The sequence below is a fragment of the Furipterus horrens genome, unplaced genomic scaffold (genome assembly GCF_987537825.1).
Source record: "Furipterus horrens unplaced genomic scaffold, mFurHor1.1.pri manual_scaffold_6, whole genome shotgun sequence".
Classification (NCBI taxonomy): Eukaryota; Metazoa; Chordata; class Mammalia; order Chiroptera; family Furipteridae; genus Furipterus; species Furipterus horrens.
In genome coordinates this window covers 83,517,686-83,540,789 of record NW_028327176.1, presented here as the reverse complement: position 1 = coordinate 83,540,789, position 23,104 = coordinate 83,517,686, and the positions used below count along the sequence as shown (strand labels likewise).

The following is a 23,104-nucleotide window of genomic DNA, read 5'->3' as shown; positions in this document are numbered from 1 at the left end:
GCCTCCAGCCGCCCAGCCTACTCATTCCACAGTGGGGGGAGCAAAGCTCACCTGAGCTCAACTTCCTGTCCCATCCACAAACCCCCACCCAGACAAGACCGGTCTGTGGTGCCAAAAAGGTTGGGGACCACTGCCTTAAGAGTACTCTTATCCAAAAATTTTCCACCTAGACTCTAAATCCCCAGGGGCAATATTAACATCCAACTCATCTTTATAATAGGTGCTCATTATTTGTTGATTCACGCTCCAACAGCCAAGCAAGAGAAAAGCTGGTAAACTTTAAATTTACCGTATGACTTAAAACACTGTAAACCTAAGTAATATATTTACAAAAATATTTAGGATTGGTCACACAACTGAACAATGGATCCATAAATTAGTAAAAATGTATGTTTATTGTTAAATTCACACATTATAGGAATGATCTGTCCAAAGTAAAAAGAAATACATATATATTCACTTAAAATAGAAACATACAATGTAAATTAAGCTACTACCTATCATATTTTTTTGTGTGCTTGTTATGGAAAATGTCCACTGTTGTTTCATGACATGGTCTTAAATCAAGATCACAATATCCAAGGGAGAAACGACTCTACAAAGAGAAGAAAAGAGTTGTTGTTTTTAACAAAAAGGACCAAAGCCATGTTGTTAAAATGATACAAAAAGAGTGCTACTCACTCATGGCTATATCCTACCTGTGGTTTCTTAAAATAATCCAGTCCCCTTCCAATCTTAATCATCCATCCATTGTTGAACCTACTGAAATTAGTATATAGTATTATATTCCAGACACTTATGTCAGACGATTATCAAAGCTATAGAGTATGAAGTTTCAGCAAATCCCCCCTAACAGAAAATCATTTCCTCCAGTAACCTGATTTGAACCAAACTTGGGAGGAACTCATGGGTTGTGTCCCCCATGAAGCAAAATGTCCAAAGAAACCATGAGTTGATTTGATTTGCTCATGAAGAGTTTAACAATTACATTAAAACTTACTCTTGGACCTCAGCTTGCTGATACAACTTTCCTGGTCTGCCAACATGTGGTTTCAAAGTAGCCTGTGGTGGCGTTTCAGGGCTGTCCTACTTAGCAATGGGGGAAATAAACAGAAATCGCTCTGGATCCTGACCTCTGCTTCAGTCACAGCAGCTGCATTTTCATCTATTTTGCATTTATGTTGTTCTTAAGTTTTCACTAAAACTGAGGGTGCTATTGGTATGAACATGAAAGCCACTATGCTAAACAGAGGAAACATATCACCTAAAAAAACTGCATATATTATTTCCTCATAGACACAGCATACTGTCAGACCTACTAGAATATTTTATCAACTGTAGAAGTTAAGCCACATTAAATAAATACCAGTATCACTAGAAAAGGAAATAAATTCTCCCAATACTATAAAACAATATGTATAGTTGACAGAAAGGAACTACCTCTTTTCACATGACATAGAACATGTAAATCTTATTCCATTAGGAACTATGAAACTCACAGGACAAAATAAGCCAATTTTTTATCCTTCAAAAGTGAAAAGATACTATAATTTAGCTTTATTTAAAAACTTTAGTATTTAAATTGAGTATTTATATGCAATTATATAAAACAAGAAAAATAAAAATAAGTATTTTTCAACTGCTTAGAAGTGAAAATAGTACTATACACTAACCTAATTTCTCGGTCATGTATTGAAGATGAGTATTCTAATTCCAACAGCACTCCATGATTCCAGAGTGATTCTTTTATTTCTTTCAGGCCACTAATTTGCTGCTGTTTCCCACTGCCCTGTTAATAGGAATAAATACAATTTTCTGCCTCCGTTATTAGTATTTTAAATTATCCCTGAGCTATGCAATGTGTATCATAGTTGAATTAAAATGGAATATTAGTTTCAATGTCTATTAATGTCAAAGAAGCAACCAAAGAATATGAAGTGCTTTATGAGCAATTGTTTTTAATCAAAAGATTAACTGTTTTTTCTAATGTAGACGTAACACCACTGTCCCACCTCCTAAAATGCATTTTAGTAATGCTGTTTAGTTATTCAGATGGGGCTTGCTTGTTCTTGAATTAATCCTAGAAATTTGAATTATTTAGAAGCATTCCTATGTAAGTCAAAATCAAGAGAGAGATGCCTGCTATCATGCTATGATCGCCCAGAATGCCAATGCAATCAATCAAGAAAAAGAGATATAGGTAATAACTAGTAGAAAAAAAAATGAGATGAAATTGTCAATAGTGCAGACAGTGTGACTGCCTCCTAGAACATCCAAGAGACTAAATTAACAAAATATTTGAATGAGTTTAGCAAAGTGGCCAAATTCAAAGTACAAGATACTAAAATCAACAGCATTTTCTCAAGGTGTTTTGTGCCTATTGGTAGATAATAAGTTCACCCCAAGGAAATAGCTCTAGCTGAAGCATTACATCCAGTTTTCCTTGCTTGAACTTTATCTTGTAACTGAATAAAATTAAGTTGAGAAAGAGTAAATGCCTTCAGATACCTACTTCATCCAGAGAGGTGAGAAGATGAACTGTTTTTACTTTACGTGGTCTCTTAATAAGCATCTCACAAAATCGAAGGAAGTTATATAACTGAAAGATATTAGGATGGGTTACTACTAACTCATATATTTTAAATAACATTTTATCACATGTTAGTTTGTTTCACTTACCTGATGAATATGTCTAATATAAGGATCTTCTATCCAAACTTCTGTAACTGACTCATTAAGATATTCTTGAAAAAGTGTCTCATAACTGAAACCTATGGCATTCTCCTCTATTTTAATTTGCTTGTGATATTTTCCATCTACAAAACACAAGCTTTAATTAAAAAAAAAATCCAGTGCCGACTTTTTATACATATTATATTTATATATAGCGATTAATCAGGATCAGGTATAAATTAATTTTTTAACTTCTCCACTCAGTAAACATTTGTGAATGGCTGCTGTATACCAGGCACAGGGCAAGATGCTACACATACAGAGGTAAGCAAGGCAAACCATTCCGTGAGTGATTTCTGCCTTTACCGAGCCCAGGCAAATGGGAAAGTCCAGAGATTTCTTGGAACAGGTTCTTGAGCTGATTCCTAGAAACCAGGCATTTTATTCAAGAGAGGACTATACGTATAAAAATATCTGATATTCTTGTCACCATGAGTAGAACTACAAGTTATAATTGAGTGGCTCTCTGGTCCTTCTCTTAATATTTAAATCTTTTATGTTCTGCAATTCAATAGCTAAAGTGAGTATTAAATACATAAATGCAGTATAATATGGAGTTTAGAAGTCTTTCTTAGAACTTGCAGGGAGTGTTTTAAGCAGAAATTGATAGTACTTTTCAATAACCCAAGCCAAAGACTAGGGTGCCAGAGGATTAGTAGGATAGTTCCAATCAGTTTGTTCATTCAAAATAAATAATTATTGTAAAGGCTAAAAAAACTAATGGGTAGTTTCTAATCTATATGCTGATTTCAATTTTAAACTGTTTAAAAACCAGTAATTTGTATTTTGTTTCTAATATTTTTGCAGATACACTGTTAGCAACTATGCATCTGTTCTGAAGCCAAGAGCCACACAGGTTAATTCAACCCAATATATTCAAACCACAATGCTGATGTTTCTGTATTTCATCAATGTCTTATTTAGAGAAATTTCATTGTAGATTTCAGTTTGAGGTAAAGGAAACAATTTTATTCTCACTCAACAGAGGAACTCAGTGGGGAAACCAAGGTGTGGCTGGTACAGAATACTAGGAAGAGGTGGGGAGAGGGCTGTAGTCAGGAGAGGAAGAAAGAGCAACTGGGGAGCTGGAGGTACTGGCTTTTTAGGGCAAAAGTTCTTTGGCTGCAGAAAGCAGTGGAGTTTGCAGTTCAGGCAACTGTGGCAACTTATATTTATGTCTGTAAACTCAATGCTCATAAGGAGAAAACTAGTAATAAACAGGGAGCAATATTACTGCATCTCTAATCATTAGGAATACTTCTGAAATGTTTTGAGTCACAACACAACCCCAAAGAATTTCTTCAGATACTATAGTGTTTTGGTCATTTTATTAAAAAAGAAATTAAATACAGAATTCACATTCAGTATTCCTGTGTAGTGTTAACTTAAACTAGATGTACACATAAGCTTCATGGGGATCTGTGAATTCCTTAAAACAGCAGACAAAGATCTGCAGTATTTATAGCTTTCTTCAGATTCTCAAGAGGGTATCTGACTACCACCTCACTTCCCACTCAACCCCCTGCCCCCACAAAGGGTAAGAATAGCTTCTGTACAGGAGAGCAGAAATGCAGAGTAAACCTGTCAGCTCCAGGGATAAATGATCTAGACCTCAAACAGCTCGAAAGGCAGAGCCAGGAACACTGAGTGAAATGAGCTTTGTCAATAATGTATGAACACATTCTCTGAAACAGCCGCTTTACCTTCTTTTTCTTGATCCAAGTGTTTCTTTATGTTTTCTGCTCTATCCATGTAGCCAGAAATTTTTTTTCTGAGATTACATTTCTTTGTATCATCTTTGGTGCCTACAAATTAAAAAATATATTCCCAAGTTTCAAAAACTGTTTTTCTACTTAATTTAGGCATTATTTCCAGCTTCCCAGGTCTTCCACACATTTCCTACCCCTTCGCCTGGTTTGCCTTGGCCCCAAAACACATAATTTTGACTTGATCATTGGCGCACTAAATATCTGAAGCAGTCCCTTAAGGAGTGGGGACTCTGACACTGTGTCTCACTGCAGGGTACACCAAATCTGGTACATGTCATACCTGAGTGTGAGCACTCTTTTGCCCTAATCACCCACAGGTTTGAAGTCTTAACATAATCAAAAGAAAGATAACAATATCTACCTTTCTTCCACAAAACCAGCTTCTCTGGTAGACTTCTCCATTATAGCTTATGCTCAATCATTTTCCTAGCCACCCCAAAATGTAAGGTAGTTTTGAATATAATTATCAATAAAATCTTACCCCAAAGCGCCCCCTGCCCCAGTCCCAATCAGTTACCAAATCACTTCTGGTTCCTTCTTTTTTTAAATGCTCAGTTTTTAAGACATTTTATTTTGAGTTAATTGTATATTTATGGAAAGTTGCAAAAATAGCAGACTCCTTTCACCCATATTCCCCTAGTAGTAACATATCACATAACCATAGCACAATGACCAGAGTTAGGAAATTAAAATTGATACAACACTATTAACTCATCTATACACCTATTTCCCCAATTTTTTTCACTAAAAAAAGTGTGTTTTCTAGTCAAGGATCCCACATAGCATTTAGTTGTTATGTCTCCTCTTTTGTTCCTCCAATCTGTCATAGTTCCTTAGTCTCTCTCTGCCTTTCATGACCCTGTCCTTTAGGAAGAGTAGTGGTTATTTTGTAGACTTCTCTCATTTTGATGTTCTCTCATGATTAAAGTTATGCTTTTTTTTGGCAAAAAAATCACAGAAGTGTTGTGCCCTTCCCAGTTGTACATGATGTTGATGTGTCTTATTACCAGTGATGTTAATTCTGACCACTTGGTTAAGGTGAAGTTCACAAATCTCTCCACTGTAAAAATCACTATTTTCTCCTTTGTAATTAATAAGTATCTTGTGGAAAGACATTCTGTTTCTCACCACTCTTTTACCCATTAATTTTAGCATCCACCAATGGTCCTTGCCAGCAACAAGTATCACTAGTGTTTGCCAAATGGTGATTTTCTATTGCCATCATTCTTGTTTATTAGTTGGAATTTTACTGTAAGGAAGAACTTTCCCTTTTCCCCATCTATTTATTTATTCATTTATTAATTTATATCAATATGGATTCATGAGTATTTATTTTATTCTATGGGTTGTAATCCAATACTGTCATTATTTCCTTTCTCAAATTTTATCAGCTTTGGTTTAGAGCTCTTTAATGTTGGTTTCTGTGTTCTTTCGACATGCCCCATAATTTTTCGAGCACTTCCTTACTTTCCTGTACAAAATGTTTTAAATTCATCTTGAATTTTCCCTGCCCCAGCCCTGGAAGCATCCATTTTTCCAAGGATCCCTAGTTCCTTTTATTAGAATGGTATCAAGAAATCAACTTCTGGGTGCTAAGTGGTCTCACTGCTACTAGGGAAGTCCTATCACTACATCTAGACCCTTTCAGTCAACACAGCTAGAAAGTATATGTAGGCTTATTAATATATACATCCAGACATACCCCAGAGATATTGCAGCTTCAGTTCCAGACGACTGCAATAAAGCAATTATCGCAATAAAGTGAGTCATACAGGTATTTTGGTCATATGCTAATGTCAGTAATTCAATATCCATACTGTCTCCTCCTTTTCCTAATATTGATGTCACCTACCTGATTCATTCAGGCCCCTTATAACCTCTCATTTTGGTTCCTGCAGGAGCACCTTAATTGGTCTGCTTGACTTCAGTCTTTTCAGTTTAATGTGTCTCCTATGATCTTGCCATATTCATATTACTCAAGAAATAATTATTGAGAATTTACTACATGCTAGGCAGGCATTGTTCTAAGCACTGGGGGTGTAGAGGTTAATAAAACAGACACAATTCTCCCCTATCATTCAGGAGGTAAAACATGTATGTTTAATGGTGGTAAGTGTTATTAAAGAAAATAAAGAAAGGAAGAAGGATGAGGGAGTCCTGAAGTTGAGTTGTAATGTTACCCTGGAGGTCAGGGAAGGCCTCACAAAAAAAGGTGATATTTGTGTAAAGACTGAAGAGGAGAGGGAGTAGGCCATGCAAATATTTGGGAGAAGACCATATTTCTAAGAGAGACAAGCCCTGAGATGCAACTTTAATTACATCACTGCTTTATTAAAAACTTTAAATGGCTTCTCCTTGTCAATGAAATAAGTTAAAATCTAAATCTACCGTTAATCTTTACTTCTTACCCTTCCCCTATAGACATATGCTGAACTAAAGTGAACCACTGATTTGGTTAAACAGCACAGATAGAATTTGAACACTATTAGCTGAATTTCTGATTTCTGAAATTCTAGTTATTCCTTCAAAAGCCATCTGTCAAAAGCCACATCCATCATCCCACCCCCAAATGATCTTTTAACTGTTTAAATCCTCATTGCCCCTGTCTATAGCTCTCTCCTGGCACTTATTCCCTGTATTAGAGTTATTTTCCATCTGTACCTTAACCTATAAGATCATGTCACTGTCTCTAACCTCTACAGGATCAGTGGAGCACACTGGAGCAGCACTCCTGTGATTCTCCTGCTTCAGATTCCTGAAGCGCCAGTATTTGAGCAGTGTTCCACCTGACCATCAGTGTACACCATCTCTCTTTTTGGTAGTCAGTATACCAGAGTCTTTAAAGCTTTGACTTGGGATTGTGAGTCTACCAACTATAGCAAAATTGGAAAGCAAACTTTACTTTTTTTACGTTATGAGAGTAACATCACCTGCTACTTCATAGGGAAACTTAAGGATGAAACGAGATCATGCTTTTAATATGTTCTTCTGCCCAGTGCCTAGCATTTAGCACTCATAAATGATAATACTCATTGTTATCATCCTCATCATCATTAAATGTGCCCTGCGCAAGGCAGTTTTATAGTAGAGAGAAAGCACCGAATGTTGAAGAGCGCCCTCTGCTGTCTCAAAACCCCTTTAACACTTACTTTACATAACACAGGCTAGAGCAGAGGACAGGAGGAGAGATGTTAGGCCAGACTGGGTGAGGGAAGCAGAGGCTGGTCTTAATCAATTTAAAACAATTACTGCGGGTTATGTGGCTACTTCACGACACTGAATAATTACGTAAAGGTCTCCCTGTCCCACCCACAATCTAGCATTTCTCACATCGAGTATCAGTAAACCTATTTCTTATGAAAAAATTCTTTTCTTCTACTATGTGGTTTTATTTTTGTTTACTTTTAATTAAACTGTTTAAACAGAACAGGTTAAGAGTGTAATGAACATCCTTATTACCCAGCACCTAGATTTAAAAATTGTTAGCATTTTTAAAATTTATTTATTTACTTATTTTTAGAGAGAGGGGAAAGGAGAAAGAGAGGAAGAGAAATATCACTCTGTGGTTGCCTCTCACTAGCGCCCCCAACTGGGGACCTGACGCGCAACCTAGTCATGTGCCCTGACTGGGAATCGAACCAGCGACACTTGGTTCGCAGGATAAGGCTCAATCCACCGAGCCACAGCAGCCAGGGTTTTTGTTGAAGTTATTATTTTTTTTCTCCTACATTTGTGTACATGCTTCTTCCCAAAATACTTTGGTCTGCATCTCTAAAAATTAAAATTTTTTAAAAATTAAAATTATTTTCCAAGAAATCCTACTGCCTAACAAGGCTAATAATTTTAATGTTACCAAATCTATATTTCAAATTGATCTAAAAATGTCTTCTAGCCCTGGCCAGTGTGGCTCAGTTGGCTGGAGGGCTGACCTGTGACCGAAAGGTTTCGGTTTTGATTCCCGTCTGGCACAAGCCTAGGATGCGGGTTTGGTGCCCTGACCAGGCACTACATCCACAGTCTAGGCCCCCAGAAGTAAACCAATCCTCTCTTTCCCTTCCTCTCTCTCTAAAAGCAGTGAAAATAAAATGTCGTGGGTGAAAGAAAAATAAAAGGTTTTTTTTAACGTCTTCTATAGTTCCTTCAAACACGAGTCCTACCAAGATTTATATATTTGGTTATGTCTCTTCAAAATCTGTAGTAGTACCCCCCCGTTTCCTGATAACATCAATCTATTAAAGATATAAAAGAAATCAGTTCATTATACCCGTAAAACGTGTCACCTTCTGCATTTGCTTTCTCACGGTGCACAAGGATCACCAACTCTTACACTGCGCGATCCCGCAGCGGGATCCCCCGCTCCTTTTTCTGTAATCCCCCTCCAGGGTTCATTGCTCACCTTTCAGAACCTGCAAGAGCAGGTCAATCCCCTCCTGGTAACACACCAGAGCCTGCTGGTATCGGGACTCGGAATCTAGCTCCACCGCCCGCTTTAACACAGTGACTGCAGTTACACTCTCGGAATCCAGCCCCGGCCCAGATTTTGCCATAATTCTGAAAACTTATCTCCACCTCAAACCCAGCCAGAGTTGGACTGGTCTGCCGCACTTCCGGGAGCGATCACGTGACACAACATGCCGGCTCGCTCTTCTCCTGGTCCTTGAGTGGGAGGGACACGGCCGGAACAAAAGGGCAGCGTTTTGCGCGCGCTTTGACGGCAGAGTTTGAGTGTAACGCTTGATGGTCTCTGTTCAGCTTCCTGTCGACGGGTAAGTTCAGACTTAACATTTAACAACCGCTAGGAAGTTGGGAATCCATGGCCAAAACTATTGCATTTTTGCCGGGAGTACATATCTGGGAACCATATGTACATGCGCGTTGATTTTCCCTATTTGAGTCTGCGGGTCACAGTAACCTAGATCGGCCTGCTTCCGGTAGTGTCCCTTTGGTTCCCAAAAAGCCACTGGCCGACCGGATTCTCTTCCCCAGTTGGAGGGATTCCGGGACACTTGCTGAGCGAGCCGTGAGCCCGGATTCTCAAAGCTCAAGGGCTGGGCCGCCTAGCCTGGACAGCCTGGGAAAGGAAACTCAGGTTTGGTTTAGCCTTTTCTATGCTTCTGCTTTATTCATGATGCTGGCTTTCCATTGGGCATCAGCGTAATTTAATTTGTTAATGAAGATTTTTTAAATTGCCTTATTATTTTTAAGTCGCTGCATTTAAGAAGGCGGACTTATCGAAATTAGCAGTTAAAATATTTGTCATTTTACTAAAAGCTGTGGTTTTTGCAGCCATGTCTTGGTCGTCACCTACCCAAAGCTGTTTGTGTTGCGTATTTTTGCCAAAAGGCACTTAGGCTGCCTAGTGTTTGTCCGGCATTAGGGGTTCAAATAAGAGACATTTCTTGTCTTCAGAGATTTCGGTTTATTGGAAGTCCCCTTCCAATAAAACAAGTCCCCTTGTTTATCATTTTTACTAATGCCCGCTCCCCTCATTATTACATAGATGCCTCTTTAGGAAAGGAAATTGTTTTATTAAGTATGAATTACATGCATGGTATTGTAAAAGAACAGCAATAAAAAATCTTACCAGACATTACAGGAGGAAAAGGAAAGATTCCGCTGGGAGCCTGCCTCCTCATCCCCACCCCCACCCCTGGGGTGCGGCGGTGGGGAGGTGGGGGGCATGTTAACGTTTTTCTGATAGCCTTCCACAGTTTTACCGTGTACACACACACATTAACAGACATTTTTAAAAATGGAAAGATTATACTTCTCATGATGCGTGTATTTTCCTATTTTTGCATTAGTGCAAAAGTTATTACTTGAGATGATGAAACACAATGCAGTGTACAGATGATGTGTATAATTTTGTTAACCAGTGTCACCCCAATAAATTCAATAAATAAAAAAATAAAAATGCTTTTGATAAAAAAATGTTATTGTACAGTAGGAGATAGTATAATTGTTTCAAGGCCCAAGACTTATATACCTAATTATTAAGAATGACCTTTAGTAAAACTTATAACTTTTGACTGTCACACCTTCTAAAGTCTTGTAACTTAAATTTCATTCACTGAGCAAATATTAATTGAGCATCTACGACATGGCAGGTGCTCCTTTAGGTAGATGCTTGGGATACATCTGAATAGACAGAACAGACCAAAAACAAAACAAAGTTGCTCTTGTGGGACTAACATGCTATTGGATCGAGATAGACAATAAATAACAAACTTAATTAAATTATATAAGAAGTTAAATGCTATGGAAAGAATATCAAATAGAGGAATAGGGGTTGGGAGTCATGATGATTATGGTGTAGGTCAAAATGTTAACTGATGGAATCAGAGTAGACCTCATTGAAAAGATGAGATTTGAGCCCGAAACTGAAGTAAGGGAATTAACTGTGTGAATATCAGGAGCAGGAACAGCCAGTACAAGGGAGCATGCCTAGCTGGCAAGTTCCAGAACCAGCAAGGGGACCACTGTGTTTAGCAACTGAGCAAGAGAATAATTAGCCATGAAGTCCAAAAAGTGTGGGATAAGGACTGGCTATCAGTCTGATTGAAATGGACAGGCATTGGAGGTTTCCATTTTTTAATACATAAACTTAAGTTTAGAGTAGTTTTAGATTTTAGGAACTTGTGAAGATAGCACAGGTCTACCCCACACCCAGTATCCCCATTTAATCGTCGGCAGCCGTCTGTCTCGAGAGACGATGGTGTAGCTTCTTAAGAGTCTATCTGCACCGCCGAGAATGGCTGTGCAGTCCGACTTGGGAGTGACACGGTATCTGTCTCCTCCCGTGTTAAATCGACATCTTGCGATGACGCTGGAGTGTCCTCTCCAGTGAAGCTGAAGCTACAGAGCCTGGGCAGGGTGATATGGAGGGTCTGCTGTTGCCCATGCAGCAGACCCCCCCATTTAATAATATCTTACATTAGTATAATTGATGAACCAATATTACTTGATACATTATTAACAAAAGTTCATACTTCGTTGAGATTTTCTTAGTTTTTTACCTGATGCCCTTTTGCTGTTCCAAAATACCATCCAAGATACTGAGAGAGATTCTGGGTCCCTCGGTATGGATGAAGAAACTACTCAGACACTCACCATCTGAGGAAGGAAGGGAGGGGGGGTTTTCTGTGGAAAATCGCCCCTGTTTCTTTATTAGCCAGGCTTTTTATCTACGTTCTACATGCATAAATTCATAAGAAAATCATGCGGCCCTTCACCAAATGGTTGGGAGTAATAACAAAGGAAAATGCAGATCAATAAAGGGTTGAACACAAGTTCAAAAACATTTCCTCTTATATAATCGTTCTGTTTTTCACATTCTACTGACAAGAATTTGGGGGCATTTCAGAGAAAAACAGAGCAGGTTCCCTTTTCCTTAAAAGCCACTTCGCATTTCTATTCTACCTTTAAAACTCCCCGGAGGGTGGGATTCATAGCAAGCATGAAAGACAAAAACCAGCCAGTTAAGACCCAGGTTCCCGTTTCCGGGCCAGGCTCCACACAGCCGTCATCAAAGTCTTGAACCATGCCTGCCTGTCCCCTACAAGATACTACATTACTACATTTAGTCATCATACCTCCTTAGGTTCCTACTACAACTTCTCAGACTTGTATTTATCATAACCTTGACAATTTTGAGGCAATATTTTGTATAATGTCCATCAATTGGAGTTTGATGTTTTTCTCTGAAGAGTGGTGTTATAGGGTTTTGGGAAGAAGACCACAGAGGTGAAGTGCCATTCTCATTCAATCATAGCAAGGGCACAGGGCTAATAACTTGATCTTTATCACAGTTGATGTTAATCTTTATCACCTGGCTGGTGTAGTGTTTGTCAGGTTTCTCTAGTGTAGTGTTATTTTCTCCCCTTGCTAAATTGTCCTCTGGGAGCAGGTCATTGAGCACAGCCCACACTTCAGGGATGAGTGGTTTTGCTCAACCTCTTTTAGGGGGGAATGTCTACATAAACTATTTAGAATTCTCCAGTAAGAGAGATTTGTTCTCATTAATTTCATTTATTCACTTAGTTATATCAGTATGTACTCAAGGTTATTTTATGGTTTGGGTTATAAGGCAGTACTTCGTTACTTATTTTGTTGCTCATATTATTCCAGCTTTAGACATTGGAAGCTCTTTCAGTCGGCTTCTACATCCCTTTGACATTCCCTTATTATTTTGATTTTTCGAGTGTACCTTTCTAGCACTACAAGGTGTTCCAGACTTACCTTTATATATACCCTGCTGCAGCCCTTTACTCAGCTATTTCTCCAAGGGACCCTGGTTCCTTTTATTAGAGAATTCTATTAGAAACTAAGATGTGGTCACTGGGCGTGGTCATTTTTACTGGGATGCCATTCCTATTAGGTCTTCTGAGGTAACAGCTAGCCCATCTTGCATCCATGTCTATAATTGTGTCTTTATCCATAAGTATCTATACTGAGCTGAAGCTGAAGTCCAGCTCTAATCCCATGTCATTGGACCATAGGGATCATTCTAGCCTTCCCTTCTTATGTGTAACCTTCTCCAAAAGTGACAAACCTGGCTCTTTGGAAGGTTTTGAGCTGAGGAGTTGACATGATATGATTTAGGGTTTAATGAGATGATTGCTGCTATGGAAAAAAGATCTTAGGGAAGTTGGAATGGAAGCAGGAAGGCCAAGTAGAAGGCTTTTGTTGAATTCTAAGTGATAAGAGAAAGATTTAACAAAGTGTGAAGCTAAATGAATTGGGTTAGTACTGTATATAATGTTTAACTTGGGAGCTAGGGGTACGGTAGAGAAAATAATTTAGCATTACCTATTTGATAGAAGGGCCAGAGGACTAAGCATCTCTTCTGAGGAAGCCTCAGTATAAATATATAAACAGCCAGCCAAGTAAATAGTGAATGACTTAAACTAGAAACTGTTATGCTATATTATAATGTTTGAGGTCCGAAGTCGTGCACCTTATCTTTCTGCTCTCAGAATATGTCAGTATAGTTGGCTATAATTGTTATGTGTCTAAATAAACATGATTTTTGTAGGCCATAGAAGCAACACCTGTTTGTTAAGAATAGTTTAAAAATACAAATAAGCAAAAAAGAGAATACTGCTTTCCGTTTTTACAGAAAAGTGTTATGATTTAGTGAAAATGCACTGGACTAGGTATTAATGGAACTGAGTTCCAGACCGTACACTCCCTGAATAGCTGGGCGTCCTTGGGTGAGTGATTGAACTTTCTGGGATTTGTTTTCCTCATACATAAATTAAGAGGGTTGTCAATTCTCATGATAGGAGTAGGGATTTCTTCAGTCCCTTCAACTTTTGGGTTTTTTTTTTTTTTTTTTTTTTGATTCTATAACAAAGCATCCTTTATTTTCCTACATCGTTGAAGATTTTTTAAATGATAGTAACCTTCATTGCTCCATTTTTGTTTAATCAACAGAGGCTCTTAACTCATTTGGTGAAAATGGGATGTGGTTAATATATAATTACTACTTATGGGTTTGTGGAACTCTTTTAAGAAACAAGGACATAGTGACTCCCAAACCTGTATAAAATCATTAGTAGCAAAGGGCAAATGTAATTAGAGGGTCTTAAGGGACATCCTGAAGGGGGAAAGATAGTCATCACCAGACAAATGGAAAATGGGAGAAGGGAGTTGACAGTAGTAACATATTTACAAATCACTATAGGGGCATTTAGATAATCACGTTAGATTGTAACTCCAGAGTAACCAGTAATGGAGAAACGGGGGAGAAGGAAAGGGGAGGGGGAGCTAATTGCGTTACTATAAAACCAGCTTTCTTCTTCTACTTTGTGCGCACATTCTCCTGGCTGAGGGTGCGCCTGACTCTGCAGACTCATGAATAAATGCTTCGCTTTGCTGCTCAAGTCCTGTGTCCCAGTTTTTATTGTGAGCCTTTCTCACACTCTGAATAAAACATTTACTATAACTTAATTCTCGCTGAGTTTTTTAAACAGGGGAGATCTGTTCATATCCAAGATATATTTGACCCACAGACCTGTTTTCTCCTTTTCACAGCCTCTGCAGAGGACAGTCGCCACACTCATGGCCGGGATTTTGCGCTCAATAGTTCAGAGGTCCCCAGGCAAACTACATGTAAGTGTTTCTTTTCAAGAGTTACCTTTTTTTTTCTATCTCTTTAAAATTTTTCTTTCTGTTTTCTAATTAACACAACATATGAGCAATTTAAACTTAACTATTTTTATATATTAACTTATTTTTAATGTTGAGGGTTTTGTTTATGGTTTATCTGCTGTTTTATCCCTAAACAGTTGGAATCACTAAAGATCTTTTCCTGGAGAACATGCTGTTAAAAAATGGCCAACATTGATTCCCCTTGGTCTGACTTAATCTTTTTAAAGTTTTAGGGATTTTTCCCCTTCAATTATGAAAAGAGTACATTTAATCTTAGAAAAATCAGAAAAATATAGAAAAGCAGAAAGAAGGCAAACAATCCCCCAGAGACCATTAATGTTCGTACTGTCGCATCTTTCCTTCAAGTCTTTCTTTTAGAAACTGTGGTGGTGCAGCCTAACCTATTAATGAGGGCCACAGTCCAGATACAGACCTTCTGCTGTAGATAATAGTAATGTCAGGTGCTTTACATACATCACCTTAACCTCAGGTTATTTCCTTTTTATGGCTGAGGAAACTGACCCTGTGAGAAGGTGTTCATTTCTCTCAGCTGGTAGGCCCGGAAGCCCCTTGTTGGTAGCCTGTCAAAACCTGTTTTTCCTTTTCCTTCCCCATCCTCTCCTGCTGCTTCTTTTGTTGTTCATGCCCATTTGTTTTTATATTGCCTAGGCTATTTTTGCCTACATTGGCAGAATTGAGACTTGACAATAGAAACCATATAGCTCCAACCTAGAAATATTTACTATCAGGTCCTCTACAGAAAGATATTTACAATGCTTGGCATAGAAGTCTATAATTATGTGCTTTTATTTTATATGTTAGTGGTAAGATTCATTTTGGGGGCTGAGATAAATGTTTAAAGAATTAAAGCTGAGGTAAAAACAGACTTCTGTCACTTCAAAATTGGTGGGTATGGATTTTTGCACTAGACCGAGTTCTAAAAAACTAATTTTTATATCATATTTTAGACTGTGACAAAAGGTGTGGAGTCTCTCATTTGTAGAGATTGGATTCGTCATAAATTTACCAAGTCCAGAATTCCAGATAAAGTAAGAACAAGGTTTTTTTTAATGTTACTATTTTTTTAAACATGTTATTTAAAAAAGGTTCTTATTTTTGTAATATTGAAAACTTTTATGTTAAATCATTTGTGGATGGAGGTAGTAGTACAGAATTTAGAAGAACATCAGAGGATTTATGTAAATGATTATTAATAATAAACATGTGCCACTTGCCATCTAAGTGGTGGGTTTAATCTTACCTCAGGGTTCACTCTTTGGGTTGTATACACTGTGTGTTTTGACAAATACATAGTGTCTTGCATCCACCATTACAGCATCATACAGAACAGTTTCACTGCCCTAAAAATTCTCTCCTACACTTATTCATCCCTCCTCATCCCCAACCCTTGCCAACCACTGATCATTTTTACTGTCTGTAGTTTTGCGTTTTCTAGAATATCATATAATTGGGATAATACAGTGTGTAACCCTTTCAGACTGGCTTTGTTCACTTAGCAGTAAGAAGTTAAGGTGCGTTGATGTCTTAACCATGACTTGATAGTTTTTTTTTTTTTTTTTAAGTTAACTGTATTTTAATCCAAAGAATGATAAACCATGAGTGAACTAGAAAATCTCTGGCTAGAACTTAGGAAAAACATGAGTTTACAAACATTAACTTGTTTTCCATTAAAGGTCTGAGGACTTAGGAATCAAAAAAGGTTTTGGAAGTAATGAAAGCTACATTAAAAAAAAAAGATTTTATTTATTTATTTTTAGAGAGAGGGGAAGGGAGGGAGAAAGAAAAGGAGAGAAACATTGATTGGTTATTCTCGCACACCCCCAGCCAGGAACCTGGCCCACAACCCAGGCATGTGCCCTGATGGGAATTGAACCGGCAACCTTTCAATTTGCAGGATGATGCCCAGTCCACTGAGCCAAACTAGTCAGGACTACATTTTTTTTTTTTTCTTAATCCTCCCCCAAAGGCATTTTTTCATTGCTTTTAGAGAGAGAGGAAGGGAGAGGAACAGTGATGTGAGAGAGAAGCATCAATTGGTTGCCTCCCATACGAACCCAGACCAGGGATTGAACCACAACCTAGGTATGTGCCCTGACCAGGAATCCAACCTGCAACCATTCAGTTACAGGATGATGCGCCAACCAACTGAGTCACACTGGCCAAGGCAAAACTTACATTTATAACCTGAGTTTCATGGCTGTGCAGTTCATTTCCTTTTATTGACTGATAATATGCCTTTGTCAGGATGTGCCACAGTGTGTTTATCCATTCACCTTCTGAAGGACCTCTTGGTTGCTTCCAATTTTTGGCAGTAGTAAATAGAGCTATTTGACATAAGTTTTCTCCTTATTTGAGGTAAACGAATACAATTGCTAGAATGTGTGGTTAAGGCTATATTTCGTTTTGTAAAGCCTGAGTTTTTTTTGTGTGTTTTTCCCCTCATTTTTTGTATTGTAGTAAAATACAGATAACATAAAATTTACTATCTTAACCAGTTGTAAGTGGTATGAAGTGGATGTGCTATCATCCCCACTCTCCATTTCCAGACCTCTTCATCTTGCAAAACTGAAACTTGGTGTCCATTAAACAGTAACTCCCCATCTCTGTTCCCCAGCCCCCCGCACCCACCATTCTCCATTGATGTTTTTAAGAGATAAAATAGTATTATCAGTGGTTATTTTGATAGTTTAATGTACTTGGTGTTCTTTTATCAAGCACATTTCAAGTAATGGTCTTCCTGCTGCTGTCCTTTCCCCAACTGTACAGTAGTTCCTCACTATATCGCGGCCTCACTGTATCGCAGGATTTTTTAAAATATTATATTTAATTATTTATCGCAGATTTTTCGCTGTATCACGGGATTTTGCAGTACTGTATACGTATGTTGTTAAAGTTATGTAGGTTTAAGAGTGTAGAATAAATTTAAGGTTCCTACTTTGCAGGGGTGTCTGTAATGTAATACCCGCGATAAGTGAGGGAATCCTGTATTGTGTTGTCTTTCCATGTTTCTTAGTCTGTTAGCTTCTGGAGGAAGAGGATAAATAACAAATGTTAGTATTTGTTTAAAATGTATGTGTAAGGCACTTATTTTGATCACCAGCTGCAGTAAATGCGTGAACTTTTAAACTGCATAGAAATGGCTCCGAGATGTTTATCTCTAGCCCTTGCCTATCTTCTGAACTTACTCCTGTATCCTCAGATGGTTTCTAGACTTTGATGCTTGAATAACTGAGAGGTATTTCAAGTTTAAACATGTCCTATATTAAACTCATTGGCTTACTTGCCCTCTAGTCAATTAAACAAGAAGAGGGTGCTCATCTTGTATTAGTTATGTCAGTTAATGCTACCATCTTCTACCTGACTTCCCACACTGGAGACCTCTTGAGTCAATCTCAACCCCTCCTCCTCCATCATCCTCCACAAACCCATCTATTTCACTGCCCAAGTCTCCAAATCAGTCCCTTTCCTGTTACAACTACTGTAGTTCAGGCTCCTAAACTATGGCCTTACGTGTCTCTTAACTGGGTTTCCTTGTACCAGTCTCCCACCACCAGCCCATTTTATTCTCTTGTAAGTTTTCTTTATGAATCTTTTTTGGAATTACGGTCATGTAGCTTCAAACCTTCAATAGTTTTGTATTCCTTCCGGAAATTTCTGAAGGCTCAGCATAGCTGAACATAGTTTAACTTCATCCCCTGCATTGCTTTTAATGATTTTTTTTTTCCTACGTTAGCCACATGGAACCGCGTGGTTTTCCCAAATATTTGATATTCTTCACACTTTTTTCCATCTTCTCTCCTTTCCTTTGATGTACCTGCCCATCCTCTGCCTGCCACTATTCTTCATACCCCACATCTCTTCAGAATTACTAGAAAAACACAAGCAAGCAAAAAGAACTAAAAACACCTGTAATCCTACGCTACTATAAACACGTTTCACATTCTTTTCTGTTGTATGAACATGTGAATTTTTTCATATACAGGAGTGGGAAAAAGTAGGTTCATAGTTGTGAGTATGTAAAACCAAGTTCATTGTTTCATTATTTATTATTAGTATTAACCTACTTTTGCCTACCCTGTATAATGCTTCTCTAGCTACTTTCTTCATTTAGTAATATAATGTGACATTCTTAGTGAATAAGTTTCTACAGTATTAGTTTTAATTGGTGAATGATATCCTTTTTATTAAACTACCATCTTTTTTGTCCTTCTTTGGCCGGATGCTCCAGAGGCGTGACTCTTGATCTATTCCTTTGTGACCTTTAGACATATGTAAGCATATATATACAAGTCTTAGAATCGAACTTATAGATTATATTATATATGGTACAGATGAAACAAATGCAAGACTCTACTACATAAAGTGATGTGGTAAGGTTTGTTATTTTTTTGTTCTTGTTTTTTGTTTTTGTTCAAGAATGTATTCTGGTCATCCTAATGTTAGTACCTGCTACGATAGTGAACCTTACTTGTTTTAATGGCAGCATTGTGTCCAGTAGGACACATTATAATTTGTTTAGTTAGATCATATTTTTTAAATTTTTTATTAGTTTTATTTAGAATGTATGCATCATAGTTTATTTAGTCTATTGAGGAACATGGATATGGCCTTTTAAGTTTTTGATATACTTAGTGGAAGTTTTATGTACGTATGGAAGGTTTTCTGTGGGATAGCTTCCTAGAAACTTCCAATTCTTAGAGAACCAGTTTAGCTGTCAGCTCTGTAGAGCTGTTTCTGATTTGTCATAGGCATCATTTGTCTGTACTCTCATTGTACTTTGTACATTTTTAAAAATCATATTCATGTTTTATTGTCATTTTAGACTTAAAGTGTTTTTTCCTCCATTTGAACATGGTTAGGGGATGCAGCCCAGTGCTCAGTTCATACAGTGCTAATACATTCTCCTGGCAACCAAGCTCTTTATTTTTGTAAATTTTTTGTTTGTTTTAAACCAAGCACTGACCAGTTTTATTTAAGAAAAATTTTGCATGATGTACTTTTCACCAGTCTGTTCTAGCATGCTTCTCATGATACCAGAATCACCTGGATCAATGATAGCCAGTGTCCACACTCTGCTGTATTTTCCACACTGTGCCCAATTCAGTATTATTGCCACTGTCGTGATGGACACCAGTCTTGACCAACATGGCATAGTACTGTATTTCTGATTTCCTTAAGGCAGGACAGTTGTTGGCAAGGATGACCAGTTGTGCTTTGACTGGTATGATCATCTTCAGAGTCTGCTTGTACACCAGCACATATTTTCCACTTTTCATAAGGTGGAGCCTAGTGGTGATCTACTCTAGTGACTTTTTTGTCTTTTTTTGTGTGTGACCACCACCTGCCTGCGTTAGTGCGGGACAGCCACCAACTAAAACAGCTGCCAGCATGGCCAGCGAGCAAGAAAGGAAGGAATTCCCACAATGCCCATCCAAGCTCTTTAGTGTCATCTGGTTGCTCCTTCAAAAAAACAAAAATCCTTGCCTGTGCGATATTTTCTTAAGAGTATGAAATTCTTAGATTCTGTCTAAGTAATCAGACTATTAGAAATGTTCAATTTGAGGTTGAGGATTATAGGCAGATTAGAAATGAGATCATTATGTAGTTGTTTGGGGTTTTCTTTTGTAGGGGAGGTACATCTAAATTGTGTAAGTTGAAAATTTACCATTTATGATTCTTCCTTTCTAGGTATTTCAGCCTTCACCTGAAGATCATGAAAAATATGGTGGGGACCCACAGCACCCTCATAAACTGCATATTGTTACCAGAATAAAAAGTATAAAAAGACGTCCATATTGGGAAAAAGATGTAATAAAGATGCTTGGATTAGAAAAAGTATGCAGCTGTTTAATCATCTTTAGCGCTGTTTGAATTTTACATTTTTTTAAAAATAATTTTTTAAGTTAAGACAATTCTACAGTCATATCTTCTTTTTTTTAAAGATTTTACTTATTTTTAGAAAGAAGGGAAGGGAGGGAGAAAGAGAGGGGGAGAAACATCAATGTGTGGTTGCCTCTCATGGGCCTCCAACTAGGGACGTGGCCTGTAACCCAGGCATGTGCCCTGACTGGGAATTGAACCCGCAACCTTTTGGTTTGCAGGCCAGCGCTCAATCCACTGAGCCACACCAGCCAGGGCTAAATTTTATACTTTTTAAAGTTTAAGGTCTGTATTTAATCATTTATTTTTTGTTTAAATGTGTTATTTAGAGGAATGTGTTAAAAGTTTGATTTCGACAGAATAAGCCTTAACCTTAACATTTTACTGAAACATGGGACCATCTGTTTTTTAAATTGATCTCTAACACTGTTTCCCTTTGTTTGTAGGCACATACTCCTCAAGTTCACAAGAACATCCCTTCAGTGAATGCGAAACTAAAAGTGGTTAAACATTTGATAAGGTTTGTTGTTTACTTCAGCAATTTTTAAAAGCTATTGCCTAGTATAATTCTAAAATCATTTTCTTATGCCACAGAATCAAGCCCCTGATGTTGCCACAAGGACTTCCAAAAGAGGAAGACATGCCTCACACCTGCCTCAAGAGCACTGGGGAGTTAGTATTGCGGTGGCATCTAAGCCCTGTGGACCAAAAAGTAATTAAGTCCTAATGCCAAAGCTGTTGCAGATTAAAAAGTGCAAATCACTTTTATTTAAAGATGGTGAGAAAGTTTTATTAAAATATATTTTAAATGCTAGTCATTTTTACTGACTAAATATGGTGTGATTCTTACTATAGGCGTGGAGGTTTTAGTGCTGTTATTTGATTTAGTTCTCTCCCCTTAGGCCCTGTTAGTTTCACTACAACATGGGTAAGAATGGCATTGGTTGAACATCTAGACTCATATGTCACCTTAGCAATCATTAAATTGGAAAGAAAATGTTTTCTTATTTAACTGAATTCTGTGAGTGGCCCTTTGAGTGAGCATTTTGTTATGTATTGGAAAAATCCAGAGCTGCTTTTCAGGAGCTCACAGCCTGTTCTGCCAGAGAACTGAGTGTTGGCCCAAGTCATTAAACCTTGGGCTATAAGTGGTTAAACATTTGATAAGGTTTGTTACTTCATTTAACAATGTTTTCTAATTATTAATCTACTTGGCCTAAAGTTTACTGGTGTTTTTTGAGTTCCTAAGAAACCTCAGCCAACAACTGAGGTGGCTTTTAAAAGAAGAAAAAAAAAGGGAGAAATCTTTTAGAAGTGGTTCATTTCTTTTTTTTCTATTTTAGATACCTGGAGGGGTGGGAAGAAGTAAGAATCTCAGGAGAGGTACAATACGGGGATTTTTTGTGTGTGTGTGTCCCACTTTTTTTGTTTTTGATTTTTAAAATTTTTTAATATGCTTTATTGATTATGCTCTTACAGTTGTCCCAATTTCTTTTCCCTTTGTTCTCCTCCACCCAGTGACCGCCCCCTGCAGTTGCCCCCACCCCTTAGTCCATGCCCGTTGGTTATGCATATATTTCTTAACATCTTCCTGTCTACTCCACTCCCTCCTACTATGCTTCTTAATTCCTATACCATCTCCCTCCTTTTCTCCCCTTCCTTCTCCCTGCTGACCTCCCCCAATAATGTTCCCCATACTAATAATTGTTATCCCACTCTCGTTGCCTACGTAGTTTGCCTTTGTTTCGGTCCCTAGCTTCTGTTGTTGGTTGTTGTGATACAGTCTTCATTTTAATGTTCATAGTTTTGATCTTCTTTCTCCTAGACAAGTCCCTTTAACATCTCATATAACAGTGGTTTGGATCTGATGAACTTCTTCAGTTTTACTTTGTCCTAGAAGCACTTTCTCTGCCCTTCTATTCTGAATGACAGCTTCGCTGGACAGAGTAATCGTGGTTGTAGGTTTTTGCTTTTCGTTACTTTGAATATTTCTTGCCTGCAGTCTCCTTTGAGAAATCACCTGATAGTCTTATTGGGACCCCTTTGTACGTAATTCTCTTCTCTCTTGCTACTTTTAAGATTCTCTCTTTATCCTTAATTTTTGACATTTTGATTATAATGTGTCTTGTAATGTTTCTCCCTGGGTCCAGTTGTTTTGGAATTCTCTGTGCTTCCTGTTCTTGTAAGTCTATTTCCTTCCCCAAGTTAGGGAAGTTCTGCTTCATTATTTTTCACATAATTTTTCAATTTCTAGTTCTTCGCCTTCTTGCAACCCTGATTTGGATGTTGGCCTGCTTATAGCTGTCCCATAGGTTTCTGAGCCTCTCCTCATTTTCCTCACTTGTTTCCTCTTTCTGCACTGGTTGACTGTTTGTTCCTTCCCTATGTTCCAATTTGTTGACTTGGTCCCTGGTTTTCTTACCCTCACCACTAGTTTTGTATATGTTTTTGTTCATTTCAGCAGGACTAGCCTTCATTTCTTCCCTGTCTTGTTTAAGATCTGCTATTAGGTCTGTAAGCTTTCTTATAACCAAAGCTCTGAACTATGC

General features: G+C 37.8%; 2 protein-coding genes and 1 pseudogene across 16 annotated transcripts in view; 1 reads left to right on the top strand and 2 right to left on the bottom strand.

Moving 5' to 3' along the window:
* LOC150006661 (MIT domain-containing protein 1-like) overlaps positions 1 to 9,165 on the bottom strand; it is a 31,096-nt gene extending 21,931 nt beyond the window's left edge. Inside the window, exons 1-7 of one of the 10 annotated variants that reach the window (XM_090281957.1) lie at positions 8,899 to 9,160; positions 4,437 to 4,538; positions 2,680 to 2,816; positions 2,513 to 2,599; positions 1,674 to 1,789; positions 699 to 759; positions 498 to 595 (exon numbers count right to left, since the gene is read on the bottom strand). In XM_090281957.1, coding sequence (XP_090138083.1) covers positions 498 to 595; positions 699 to 759; positions 1,674 to 1,789; positions 2,513 to 2,599; positions 2,680 to 2,816; positions 4,437 to 4,538; positions 8,899 to 9,049 — 752 coding nt within the window. In that variant the 5' untranslated portion in view covers positions 9,050 to 9,160. Of the gene's footprint in view, positions 1 to 376; positions 596 to 698; positions 763 to 1,000; positions 1,087 to 1,673; positions 1,790 to 2,512; positions 2,600 to 2,679; positions 2,817 to 4,436; positions 4,539 to 8,898 lie in introns of those variants that run through there. The other 9 variants (XM_090281956.1, XM_090281958.1, XR_016511966.1 and 6 more) reach the window with 9 other exon arrangements.
* LOC150006659 (large ribosomal subunit protein uL30m-like) lies at positions 9,115 to 22,892 on the top strand. Of its 6 annotated transcripts, none has more exons than XM_090281964.1 (8): positions 9,115 to 9,268; positions 13,621 to 13,714; positions 14,538 to 14,615; positions 15,623 to 15,703; positions 20,364 to 20,510; positions 21,002 to 21,075; positions 21,150 to 21,267; positions 21,899 to 22,892. In XM_090281964.1, the coding sequence occupies exons 3-8, from the start codon at positions 14,565 to 14,567 to the stop codon at positions 21,995 to 21,997; spliced, it is 570 nt and encodes a 189-aa protein (XP_090138090.1). In that variant the 5' UTR covers positions 9,115 to 9,268; positions 13,621 to 13,714; positions 14,538 to 14,564; the 3' UTR covers positions 21,998 to 22,892. The 6 variants fall into 6 exon arrangements, with proteins under 6 accessions (XP_090138090.1, XP_090138091.1, XP_090138093.1 ...); XM_090281966.1 differs by lacking the exon at positions 9,115 to 9,268 and adding an exon at positions 9,527 to 9,591; XM_090281965.1 differs by lacking the exon at positions 13,621 to 13,714.
* LOC150006660 (large ribosomal subunit protein eL30 pseudogene) lies at positions 19,622 to 20,125 on the bottom strand (annotated as a pseudogene).
* Positions 22,893 to 23,104: the final 212 nt, after the last annotated feature.